Genomic DNA, 13727 nt, shown 5'->3' with positions numbered 1-13727 from the left:
AAGATAAATGCTTTGATATGTGCTTTGTTCAGATTTGTACATCATTTGAAACCAAATATGCAAGATACATTTCGCTTGTCGATCTTTGAATCTTCTTCTTTCTCTTTCTTTTCATTCATCCAGACCTTCTAGGTTGTGAGAACCATTTACTAGTATTGATCGTGGCCAGAAGTGCACATGAAAGTGTCGAACCTAATGCATCCCTCGAGAGGAGACACGGCATTGAAGGGTTTGGACATGTGGCTCACCATCAAAGAGCCTTCCACTGCTACTCTGCTTTCAAGGAAAAAACATTATTATTTCGATCGTTATTATCATCAGACAAGAAATGTGTGAGCAGGCATGGATGCAACTGGCAAAGGGAGTTGCGCATGGCTGACTAGAAGATGTGAGAGACACAGGCAGCTGGCTCCCTGAGCAGGAGCAGTCATCTGTGTGTGTGTGTGTGCGCGCGTGTGTGCGTGCGTGCGTGTGCGTGCGTGTGCGTGCGGTTCTCAGACACTCAAAATGAAATTAGCCATCAAGCTGAGACCTTTCGCAGCCATCTGCAGCAGTGGCTCAAGGTCAGTCTTGCTGATTCCCGCTGATGCATTTCACTGTCTGGAGCCAACATCAGGGAGCTGGGTGAGGGGTTGCTGCTGCCTACCAACCCCTCCACTCATTCCCACACCCATTCATCCTCTGCGCACACTCACATCCCTCCATCATCACCGTGGTCCTCCGTTGGCAGGAGACTGTGCATTTACCCGTTAAATTAGGTGGGGGAAGGGGGGGCCGGGGGGGGTGACATCTCTGCCGGTGTGCCTGGATACCCTGGGTTGACGTGTGCCGTGGAGATGGATTGGCTAAGGTGTGCTGATTTCCCACGTGACTACTATAATTGTGGTATAATGGAGGTGGGAGCTGAGTTTCCATCAGTGGAGGGACAGAGGCCCAAAGCTTTGGGCTCCGCGTCCTGTCGCCATACAGAGCAGTAGAGTGGTGTGTCAGACAGCAGGGGATTGTGGGTATGATGTCTGTGTTCCCCCGCAGTTGAAATAAGACAGCCAGAGCCTCTAGAGGTGGGGGTTCTTTCTTGAATGTGCACCGCAGCTTGTTACGGTTTATGTTTGTCCTAATCCTGAGCCACTGCTTTAATGCTACAGTTTGTAACCGTTTTCCCTCCGGCGGGCGGTGAATGTCGCACCTCATCTCCATCAGTTGCTCAAGTTGCTGTCTCAACATTTGTTGGCTTACTTGATGAGCTTGCAACTGAAGCAACTTTAAAACCGCATCCTGCCTCAGGCTAATGTCACCAGTGATTTATCTAATGATGCCTTTTCTTGTTGATCATTCACACGATTTTTTACTTTGCTCCATTCACTGTCAATTGATAAATTCCCATCAAGTTTTAATGACTCGCAAGAAACGTTCCGCATTGTGTGGCATTGTCTGCACCGACAGCTAGCGGGCCGTGAGGAAATATTCGCTGATTTTCACAAAACGTGCACTGCTTTAGAATCACTTACTGCCTCTTTCAGGCTCACATCAGCAGTCAGTCGTACACCTGCTGTCACATGCAGAACCAGAGAGACTGTCTTCATGGGTGTCCTCTTCTGTCCTTTGCTTTCAGGCACCATGAGACCAGTGCAGCGGAACTTCTACGAGCCTTCGTCTGCCCCCGGCAAAGGCGTGGTGTGGGAGTGGGAGAACGACAACGGTTCGTGGACGCCCTATGACATGGAGATCTGCGTGACCATTCAGAACGCCTACGAGAAGCAGCACCCCTGGCTGGACCTGACCTCTCTGGGCTTCTGCTACCTCATTGACTTCAACAGCATGTCCCAGACCAACAGGCAGAGCCAGCGCAAGCGGCGCCTGCGGAGACGCATGGACCTGGCCTACCCGCTCATCATGGGCTCCATCCCCAAGTCGCAGTCCTGGCCCGTCGGAGCCAGTTCTGGTCAGCCGTGCTCCTGTCAGCAGTGCATCCTGGTCAACAGCACGCGGGCCGCCTCCAACGCTATTCTGGCCTCTCAGCGGCGCAAGCTGTACGGAGGGACAGGGGGCAGCACGGGCGCTACAGGAATCCTCACTGTTGTGCGGCAGAGCAACACCTTTGCGGGGACCTCCCTGTGGTCCCCGACATCCACCTCCTCCGGCACCAACAATAATAACATAAGTGTGGGAGGCGGGCAAGCCAAAGCGGAACAGGTGCCGTTGCCACTGTCCACCGCCAACTTCCCCTGTTCCCAAGTGACGGCATCCCTTTCATCCGCCCATGGCCACCACGCTCTCACCCTCAACGGACAGAACAACCTGAACCGGCCGGGCACCCAGCGCATTTCCATGGGCTCTGCCAGAGGAGCCATCCCACCAGGGTAATTCGGTTGAATTTGCAGTTCAGCTTAGCAAAGACTCAATCTCAGTCTCTGCTTGTCTGCTTCACAAAGCTTCAGCCTGCATGTGTCTGGTGTGTTGCTCTCTGTCATTTTCTGTCTTTCTCTACCTGCTGATTCAGTTGCTCTTGTTAACATACTGATCAGTAGATCTGCAGAAAAAAACCTTGGGTCCGGCTGATTCTCCTTTTACTAAGGACGAACGCTTCTCTGCCATACGTGTGCCAACAGGCACAAAATACTGCGGCTCTTCTGGATCATTGTGTTGTTTCTGCTTTGAACCCATTTGTTGATATCGCACCACGCTGTGGTTGTTGTGTCATGGGAAGTGAAAGAAGTCTGACATCGTATGTGGAAGATGTAAGGTGTGTGGGAAACTCGCTTCGTTGTGTGGTGCGAGTGTTCACGAAGCGGGGTTCTGGTGTAGCTGTGGAAACCTATTTGCCATGGAGGCAGAGCTTCGCTGGGGAAGAATGAATAATGGATCAAGGAAAAATGGGGGCTTCAGCAGAGCGCTCTGACCTCAGAGCAATTCAGCGAAAGGAGCAGAGGAAAAGAAGTGTGTCTAGTGGTGTAACCGATATGTCGCCAGCCCCCTATCCTGCTTTCTTTTACTAAAATAAACCCTCTCCTGATCTAATTTGATTCCATTTTGTTCTTTCTGCTCACGGGGAGAGTCACACTTACTGTATGTTTGAATAATACTGCCCTTCACCCAGGCACACAATGCTGTTGCTCTCTGTGGCCTAGTTCTGTGTAACTGAGAGGAAACGTATTTCTCATCATAGCAGGCCATGATTCATATGACAAAGTGATAGGCCAGAATAGGATAGACCTGCCCAGGGACGTTGCTTTGGTACTCTTAACTGTTCAGTGAAAGCTCATATGTCGTGGATGAAATGTGACTTTTTCACCTCCAACACAAAGGGGTTAACGCAGAGACAGAGACAGCGAGAGCGCAAGTGAGGAGGAGACGAAGGGGTGAGGCGGAGTGCCCTGGTTCCCAGGCGAGTGGCTCGGCACACAGGATGAGTGTGGTTAACATACACACAGCAGGACCCGAAAGATCACAAACAGACAAACACACACACACACACAGAGAGAAACTGAAATGTGAACTCCCTCGCACGTTCCCACAAGCGTGCTGCAGACATAGCATAGGAACCCACACAAAATGTAAAACATCAGATCTGAGTTTCACACACCCTCGCCCTCATGTAACTCGTGCTGGCACAAAGTGTCTGGTTTATGTGAGTTTTTTGTTGCTGCTTTACATACATAAACAACTACGATGTTTCTAATTTCAATTCTGTTTCTGCTAGGTTAATATCACAAGAAAGACCCCCCCCCCCCCAAAAAAAAAATTGGCGCTTGTTTTTATGACCTGTGTATCATTGATGATGAAAGCGGCAGGTCCGATATTGATGTCATTTCAATGTCTCAAGAAGCCAGTTGTTGTGGGCTGTATAGGGGAGACTGTGTGTGTGTGGGGGGGGGGGGGGGGGGGGGGGGCCGACACAGCCCACTATATCAACCACCTTCCGTCACGTTATCCGCTACAAACTGAACACCCGTGGTTAGTGAAACAAGGTCATGTACAGCGACCCCAGACATGTTTTGAGTTGTTATGCTCCCACTCGGTTCACACTGAATGCTTATGTCTGGGACAGTGTGGAAAAGCTCATTTGTCTTTAAGATGGTTTTCATTTTGAATTTTTCGACAGAATATTTCCACGATGAACCATTTGATCCACAATCCAGAAGAAAATGATAAGAAAAAATTGTAGCACACACACAAACACACAAAGGGGACACCAAGCACACTCAACTCTCTTTCCACTCTGATTTTACCAGTATTCTGGTAAAATTCTCAATATGAGATTCCTTTCCCTGGTATGAGAATATGAGAGACGAGAAGCGTTATTATTGAATTATCTGTCTTTTAAAGAGAGATGAACAGACATGGTGGGATCGACAGAGAAAGAATCTGACCACAATCTGAGGACTTTTTTTGTCTGTCAAACCACATCCTCTTGTCTCAAAGTTGTGCTGTTCGTCTTTTGCATTGCTTTTTCAAAAGCCTAAAGTTGTGGGAGAGAGGGGGAAGATAAATGGTATGAAGAAGAAGAAGAAGAAGAAGAAGAAGACGGCCGGTCCTCTTCAGCCAGGGAAAGAAGCTTTAGAGTGTGTTTACACGTGCGTGCCGCTGTTGGGGCCGTGTTTACGAGCTCCTCGTGTTAACACACTGCTCGTCTGAGTTTTGACTGGAGGGCTGTGAGTCGAGTGCAGAGATCATTACTCTTCGGTGGGCTGCTTTCACCGCTCAGCTCTGGCGCGTCCCATGAGACAAAAAATGAATATTGAAATGAATGAATAAATCACGAGAGCCGGACCAAACCGAAGCCAGGTGGTGTCATTATTGCTTATTCTCAAGGCATTTCAGGTGCATTGTTTAGTATATTACCCACGTAGTAATCTCCCCCCCCCCCCCCCCCAACACACACGCACCGTTGTAGCAGGGGGGGGGTTAGGGTTTGCCTCTACCTCCGCTACCCACATCAATATGCAATTAAGCACTCATGGAGATCTCTCACTCCATCCCCCCTCTCCTGCATAATATACAGAAGAGGAGATATTAGTCCACCGTCAGCACTTTCCTAACCAGGCCTAATACGGTCTCTCTATTTGGGGAATCACATTGCTCTCAATCTGATTAAGTCCTCCAGGCTGGCTGGCGGTTTCCCTGAGGAAAGGAAGGGATGATACTGAGCAGGAGTCAGAAGAGGGACGGCCGCCCCCGTGCCCTGACCTGACAAGGGCCATAATTAACGGGGTGGTAATTGGTAAGCTCTGAAAGGGGCTGGATTTGTCACTTTATTGCATCGGTTTTAGGTCAGAAGTTACAGCATAAGATGTGAAAAATTGTTCCACGGGAAATTCTTTAGACTCCACTGTCTTATATCAAGGATTGTTTTTATCGTATTTTTTTTCATGTGGAGAAGATGGACAGAAGGGCGCCATAGAAAGTGAGCGCAGGTCAGAAGGAAGTGAAACATTCAAGTTGGCAGGGCGTAAGGAATGCAGTCGTGATGAGGTTCAGTCTGGTTTGTTTAAATGTGCCTCGTCAAAAGCGAAGTGCTGGAACAGCAGTGTTGCTGCAGATATGCAAAAGAAAAAAAGGTCTGGGCTTGTTTTAACAGCGATGATAAAGGAACAGTAGGTCCTAAGGTCTGAGCACCTGCCAAGAGAGCATGTTGCTAGGGATACTGTAAGGATTCATAGAAATTGGAGATTAGAGACAAAGGATTTGTGATGCACTCCTGGATTTTTCTCAAACACAGGGAGCAACAGGAGAGAGTTAAATCCAGAGTTAAACCCTGGAAGTCACCCAGCGTTAGGGATTGTCAGCAGAGTGTAAGGAGAGGGCATGTGTCTTAAACCCCAATGCTCAAGGCGCAGCCGGGACAGACGGGGTCAGTGCCTCGAGAGGAGCACATTTCTAAAAAAAGAGCTTAGCTGCATGCATCATGAGACAGCGCGTGGCAGCTGCACACAGGCTCCTGGTTGGCTGGTGGGTAAAGGGCGCCGCCATGTTGGAAAACTGTATCTACAGTGCAAAGACTCACAATACTCACAAGCTTTTTTAGGAATGTGATGCAGTTCAAATTTTTTTGCACGATGCGGATCAATCTGTCTTTATGAAAATAAACCACAAACACAGTGTAGATGACAGTCTAAGGGTTTCTTTACGTCTAGCAAGATAATGACTTTTTTGGGGGGGGTCATGGAATCACACCATTTCATCGACATCTTTGCAAGACACTGAGATCTTCGCTAGAATTGGGAAGCATTTTTTATTAATGCTATGTGACATCCTTGACAGATCTTCTGTACCATGTGTTTACAGTAGTGTGGAGTTAATGCACGTTAATGTGCAGACAGTGCACAATGAGCTGGGGTTAAGGGCTCTCTTGGTGTGTTTCTTCTCCTAATCAGAATTATATGTTTGATCACTGCGCTCTCTTTGAACATCATAAATTATACATGCACTTGTAAAGGCGGGCGGCTTGTCCACAATGTGTTTTGATTTGATTCAGGCCTAATTGCACGTATGAATGAAGGAAGAATACAGTAATTAGTTTTTATTGCACCTTAGATTCTGCTTCAGCCGGCCACTCGTTGCTTTTGGTGTGTGATGAGGTACTTGTCACCTCCTCTGCCTCCCACAATTTCTTCAGTGAAAACAAACACTGTCTTCTTTTCACAGATAGACAGAGTAGCCTGCCAACCCCTGACTCGAACCAGTGTTTTCACTGGATGATAGGCAGCTGTGTGCCGTGAAGTGTGTCGACTGCTTAGTTTCTGTAACGGACTGCTGCTGGCGAGTTCAGTTTTTTTCCTGCTGTGGCTGAAGGTGTGGAATCGCTCGCTGTAACCCGTGCTTGAAACAAAATCTTGCCACCAAAATCAAACCTGTCTCAGCTTCAGACCACGGAATTCATCGTTTTTCTGATGTGAGATGTTAATCACAACCGCAAATCGCTGTGCTTTTATTGTAACTTTCATCCCCCTACACACCAAGTGAGTCAGCTCATCCTCTTTCTCTGGTCCACAGGTGTGAGACACAGTGGGCCACCAGATATGTGATAAGTGCCTTTTTTTTTTTTTAGGCCCCGTGTCCTTTCGTGTTATTGCATTCGGCTTACTAAAGGCCTTCCCCTGGCTTGGGAGCAGAGGCTCATGCCAATATCAAAGCAGTCTCTTGATGCCGATTTGTGAAGCCCCTGGGAGCAGCCGGGCCAAAGATGGTGCTCCATGGTCAAAGAGCAGATAGATTTAAATGTGTATGTGCACTAGCGTGTTGGATAAGCCGAAAGAACGGAGGGGCTCAGTGAGCAGTGCTCCATTGCTTACTTGCTTAGTTAACGATCTTCCTGTGTTTCATGCTCGCTCCGTCCATTATGTGTTTGATGTATAGAAAGATGCCATCTTTAGTGGTAGATGTACAGAAGTAGCAGATGACTCGCACCACATTTACATGATGTATTTAAAAGGATATTGTCCGAATATCAGTTGTTGTGGGCTCTAAAGGGGTGACGGTGAGTTGTGTTGCTTCATGCATCTGTCTTACGAGCACTAATATTAGAAGAGGCACCATGTGCTGTTTCTTTTAAGGTGACATATTATGCTTACATTCAGATTCATACTTTTAATTAGGGTTACCAATTGAAAAGGTTTACATGCTCTAATGTTCAGGAAAGGCATCAATGTTCTCATACTGCCCATTCCTGCAGCTCCTCTTTTCACCCGCTGTCTAAAATGACTGGAATTTCTTTTAGCCCCGCCCTCCCGATAAATCCCAGCCTGCTCTGATTGGCCAGCTGGCCCAGTCTGTTGTGACTGGTCATCCGATTTCAAAATGTGTAGGAAATGTCATACCCCTCCACCAGAAAAGTGGAGATTCTCAGATCCTAGGCGGGGCTACACCAAAAGAGTCCAACTGTGACATCACAGTAGGAGATAAATCTGAACCAGTTGTTCCAAACCAGGCTATAGGGTTTAGCCAGCTCACAAAAAAGACAGGGTGGTCTTTTTTCACAGTTTGTGGGCTGGCAGGCAACACAGATAACCACATTTATGTGCACAAACACTGTAAAAGTGATTTTCTTTTGGATAATATGTCACATTTAAGTGGTTTAGCTCATTATAAATGTGACCACTAGCAGTGCTGTGGAGCAATTTCTGCATGAGTGTGTTTCCTGTGTGCGTGTTTGTAACTTGTGCACACATATAAGGATACACGTAGGCTACATTTAGAGTTTTGTCAGTAAATAAAATTTTGGTCACTTGGGGGTAGCAACTGAAGCAACCTGAGTAGTTGATATAGCCAACAAGTTAGCAAACAGCTACCTATTTACACATCTAGCAGACAAGGAGCAACATTAAAGGGGCAGTAAGGGATCCTGTAGGGAATACACCTTTTGCAGAAATCAGCGAATATTTCCTCACTGTTCGGGTTCACAGCCCGACTGGAGCAGTAAAATCACAGTAACAACAAAGAGAGAAACAAGCTTTCTCCAGAATCTTTTACTGCCCCTTTAACATTTAGCTCTTTGGAGGTGTGCTTCAGTCCAACACTCTTTTACCTTTTAGTTTTTGACCTCTACCAGTGGCTGAGAAAAATATCTGGCCCTTAAGCGGCTAAATGCTCCATCAGTGTTCCATGTTTATCAGCTAGTTGCTTACTATCTCTATCTGCTGAAGGTAGAGTACAGAGAGAATTGCAGATGCTGTCATGAGAAATGCCACGCTGTGTGGCTTAGATCTGGGTGCTCAAGATGCATGAGATGATTGGACGAGAGCTGCAACAGTTAATCAATTAATCCATAAGTAATTGATTACTAAATTAATCGCCAGCTATTTTGATAATCGGTTCAAGTAAAAATTCTCTGATTTCAGCTTCTTAAATGTGAATATGTTCTGGTTTCCTCGCTCCTCTATAACAGTAAACTGAATAACTTTGGTGTGTGGACAAAATAAAACATCATCTTGGGGTTTGGGAAACCCGATTGACATTTTTCACCATTATATGACATTTTCTGGACCAAAAATTCAATCGATTAATCAAGAAAATAATCGTTAGTTGCAGCACCAGATTGGACTTCACGTTCTGGGGCTGTCCAGCGGTCTCATTCAACCACATCTGGTGTGTTTTTTTTTTGTTGCTTAAATTGCTGACATGGAATGTGATTGAAAGCAATGTTTTGATTCCATTCAAAGTTTGGATACATCCAACAATGCTTTAACTTTGCTTGATTTCTTAGCTGGGACTTGATTCTCACTGTTGCTCATATTAACACTGCCAAGTGCTCCACAGATAATGAAGAGTGCACAAGTCAACCGTCTCTGTCGTCTCTGTTTGCCATGAACTGCAGCCTCTCCGAATGTCATCCTCAATCAGGCTCTGCTGCGCTGCTTTGTACACGAGTCAAGCTGTCTCGTCCCATCGCAGTTGTCTCTCTCGCCGTGGTGAAGCGCATGTGACATTTTAACTCGAGAGGTTTTCGTGGAAGGCAGAGCCCAACTAGCTACGGTTCACTGTTTCCTCAGCTGTGGCATGATGGGTAATGATCATAATCTTTTTTAGAAGTCATTTCAAGAATGTTAAAAGATATACGAAAACATATTTCTTTTTCTAAAAAGAACATGAAGAATCCCCAGTTACACAGGAGCAGCTTAAGAGACAGATATGTTTCTCAGCCATTGGTAGAGGTCAAAAACGAAGCAAAAATTGTGTTGTACTGAAGCACACCTCCACATAGCTAAATGTTAAAGCGATTCTGCAGAAAGCTTGTTTCTCTTATTGTTGTCATTGTGATGTTACTGCTCAGTCTGGGCCGTGAACCCGGGTTCTCCGGTGTGTGAGCCCGACGCACTCACCACTCGGCCACAATCAAAAAGATGCAGCACCACCCGCCAGCACGTCTCTTAACATGTCGATGAGTGATGTTTACAAACTGCACTCGCAGTGTTCTGTAGTGCGGGCCGCACCATTTTTTTGTTTACGATTTACGTGCTATATAAATAAAATTATTATTTTTATTACTGTCTTTCTGTAGACCTTGGTGTTTCCAAATGGTCACTAGAATGAATGTTTGATGTGAGCAGGTCACCTTCTTTTTTCATTGGTTACTTCATTTCTTAAATGCTACGTTATTTCACTCTTTACTTCTTTCCTGTTGCAGTGTTCCTGCGCTCCCAGTAAAGAACCTGACTGGATCTGGACCAGTACACCCGGCACTAGCAGGTCAGAATTTGTTTTGAGATCGGCTAAAAACTATTATAATTAAAAGTCATGAGCTTTTTGTAGCCGAAGTTAGACGTCTACTCATACTTATGTTAAACCGCATTCACAATTAGTGTTGTTTTTCCCCACTCTTCTCTCTCTTTGTGCGTGGGTTCTGTGCATATACGCGTCAGGTATGACCGGTATCCTGATGTGCGCTGCAGGTCTGCCGGTTTGCCTGACGCGGGCTCCCAAGCCTATACTTCACCCGCCGCCCATTAACAAGAGTGACATGAAGCCTGTTCCGGGGATCAATGGCATGCGCCGCAAAACCAAGAAGAAGCACCTGAGGAGAGGTAAGACGGAGGGAATTGAGGAGAAGTGGAAATCCCAGCAAATAGGAACACGCTACTCACCGACGCACACAGCAGACGTTCTCTCGCCTGCCAAGCTTTGCAGGGTGTTGTCCTAACAGCTGTCTGTATGTCTGTTGTTTAGCGTGCAAACAAAACCAATGCTCTTTTTGTCATGATCAACCGTTTTTTTATTTGGCTCCTTAAGCGGGTTACAATAAATCCACCCTCACCCATTGCTGCTGATAATGAAAGAGGATTCCTGTAGCTTCCAAACATGCTCCTTTAAAAAGGAATGATGATAGCCGGTTTCCTATTATTATTTTACTCATTATTAATGAAGTGAAACTAACAGTGTATAGATGTTGCACAATTCAGATTGTCGGGTGCAGGTGTAAGGAAAGTAATTAACAGGGGACTGTTGTACTGAGGTGGTTGGAGAGGGGATCTGGTGTCCGGTTGGGTCATTTTCGGCTTGAATGAGTGCTGGTCGATGGAAACCGAGGAAACCACGGGTCTCCCAGGGGAGTCTTTGTCCTAATTGATCAGCGAGGCTGCTGGGTTTCCATCGCTGCACTGTACTTGTGCTCTCAGTCAGCCCTTCAGAGCTCTCCATTTCTGTGCACTCAGACTTAGTTGTGTGGATATTAGAACACGTTATTTTACAGGTCTTGTAGCTTTCTATAAGTTCTAAGCTATAGGAAAAAGGAACTAAATTCATGAGACGTTGAGGCAGTGCTCAATTGGTACGCTTGCAATTCCACTTAATTTGTGTGAACGCACAATTAGAATTCATCCTCTAGGGGAGCATGAATATCTGTTGAAAATGTAATGATAATATCTGTCAAGTATCCATCCTGTTGAGACATTTCATAAAAAAAAAAACGATTGTGAACGTGATTGTGTTGATTATTATTATATTTTCATCTGTAGACAGGCGTTGTAGACCCACTGCCAGACTTACTGTGCCGTCATGAAAGCCAATGTGCTAGCATATGGCTAAAAACTATAACTTGTCTAGTTTTCCAATTGAATTGAAGCGAAATCCGAATTTATTTGCTGGAAAAGATAAGAAAATACGGACATATAAACAGAGTTACCACTGACACTGTCGATTGTGTAACCTATCGTGTCATGCTGTCTGCAGAAAGAGCTCAGACATACTGGAGGGCTGTGAAGGGATGGAGATGTGGTTTCACTCATGCAGGGAGATTTATTCTGCTCCGCCTCTCCGTAGACGAAACGGTTGGAGAGGATTTTTGATCCGGCTAACAAAGCCATCAAACAGCAATAGAGTAAAATGCACAAATGTTCCTTCTTATTATTTCAGTTTCCTCTCCTCCCTTACTGCCTCCTTGGTCTTTCCTATGTTCCTAAACTTTATTTTTATTTTTGATAAGGTAGTCTGTCCACTCAGTCAGTCTTTCTCCCTCCTCTCTGCGCTGTTCACTGGCTGTCCCTCAAATGAACAAACAAAGGCGCCGGGGGAAAAGAGGTTGCCTGTAAGCGTATTAGGGGTGTAAGCTGCGGGTGTGCTCTCAGCCATGCTTGCCCGGTTGCACACAGGGATTATCAGAGAATGTGGGGATGGTCGTTACGTGCCAGTTTGAAGGTGACCTCCTCTCCTCAACATCACGGACAAATGCACACTCACACCCCTTTATCCGGAAAACGTGGCAGCCAGGCCCGAGTGGCTGCTGAAAGCGATGAGAGTTTGCCAAAGCTGTTATTCTCTTGTGTTCACATGACAAGCAAATGCCATCCAGTGGTCCATCTTGTGATTCCATCGCTCGCGAGTTTGGCTTTTTTTTCGAGGGCCATCTCATCTCTCTTACGTTTTATTTTGTGACAAGGGAAAAACCCAGAGGACGTTGTGCGAAGGTACACAGAGAGGATTAAAGTGATGCCAGACGAGGTAAGAAAAAGACACAAAAAAACCAAACAGTTTTTGTGCCTACCAAGAGATGCACTCTGACACCATTTGAAGTGTGAAAGTCTCATAAATACACAGTCGTGTAGAATGGCAGCTGAAGTATTTTGGTTGGCCACTCCAGGATTGTACCATCTGCATGGAGAGGCTGGTCATGTCGTCCGGCTATGAAGGCGTCCTGCAGCACAAAGGCATCAAGCCAGAGCTGGTGGGCAAACTTGGCAAATGTGGGCACATGTACCATCTGCTCTGCCTGGTGGCCATGTACAACAATGGCAATAAGGTGGGTAAAAGCTTTGGAGCCAGACATTGTTATGGTGTCACTCTAGGCTCATTATAAACTTGGGACGTCTTGCAGCTTGACTGGGTTGCATGGCACTGGGAAATGATCAGGCCTCAATATTGTTGCACACAGAGGGGGATCTTTGCACAGTCTTTTCATATCAGTCTTGACTGCCAAATACTTTGTAAAACAATCATACCAATTTGCTCACTTCACTTGCATGAAATACAAATGTATTACTTGTTAATGCAGAAGTGACACAAATATAATTTCACCAGAAAGCATTAGAGTAATGTTTACAATAATTCTTGAATTATAACTTATCAATGTATCAAATACTATTAAAAGGCCAGTTCACAAAAATAAGATGAAAAAAACATATTTTCTCTCTGACTACATTTGGTGGGACTGTATATAGCTATGTATACTATACTATACTATACTATATATATACTATACTATATTATACTATACTATACTATACTGTGGTTAGTTCGGTTTGACATTTCTGCCTTCCCCGACTTTTGTGTCAAAACACTGACTGACACTTTACAGAAATAATGCCCCCATTACTTTGGATTATCCACAGAACACAACAGTTTTCTTTGGGACTTTTTCAGTAGAACGTAGTCCCAGTCCAGAGCAACCAGGATATTATTGAAAAGATAGTTCTTAAAGCTGTAAGAACTGAGTCTTTTAAAGCCTTTAGTGGCTCCAGGGGGAGCTGTATGAAATGTGATAAATCGCCTCAGTCAGCTTTGGTTAGGTCTGAATTTTTGAATATGAAAAAGATCTGGTGGCAAGGAGTTAGAAAATAAATACATTTTATGAGACCCCAGTTGTCCCGCTTTTTATCTCTGATTGTGACTCATGGCCCGAGGCTACAGTACATTAGCCTGTACTAGCATAATACACCTGAATCACTGGTATTGTGGGTAATGTAGGACCCAGGTTTTCACATGAAAGTTGTCATAATCAACTCCTGCAGATTAATCTT

General features: G+C 45.5%; 1 protein-coding gene across 5 annotated transcripts in view; it reads left to right on the top strand.

The window, feature by feature from the left end:
* Positions 1 to 13727, top strand: part of dtx1 (deltex 1, E3 ubiquitin ligase) — a 41666-nt gene that overhangs the window by 21768 nt on the left and 6171 nt on the right. For 4 of the 5 annotated variants that reach the window (XM_035639580.2, XM_035639585.2, XM_035639581.2 and 1 more), the window contains 5 exons: positions 1613 to 2360; positions 10124 to 10185; positions 10359 to 10520; positions 12371 to 12432; positions 12572 to 12730. In XM_035639580.2, the coding sequence (XP_035495473.2) occupies positions 1613 to 2360; positions 10124 to 10185; positions 10359 to 10520; positions 12371 to 12432; positions 12572 to 12730 (1193 nt within the window). The remainder of the gene's footprint in view (positions 1 to 1612; positions 2361 to 10123; positions 10186 to 10358; positions 10521 to 12370; positions 12433 to 12571; positions 12731 to 13727) is intronic. The other variant, XM_047329119.1, reaches the window with a different exon arrangement.

Source organism: Scophthalmus maximus, chromosome 19 (genome assembly GCF_022379125.1).
Source record: "Scophthalmus maximus strain ysfricsl-2021 chromosome 19, ASM2237912v1, whole genome shotgun sequence".
NCBI classification, from domain to species: Eukaryota; Metazoa; Chordata; class Actinopteri; order Pleuronectiformes; family Scophthalmidae; genus Scophthalmus; species Scophthalmus maximus.
Note: the sequence above shows the minus strand (reverse complement) of the source record. Positions and strands in the feature narration are given on the sequence as shown.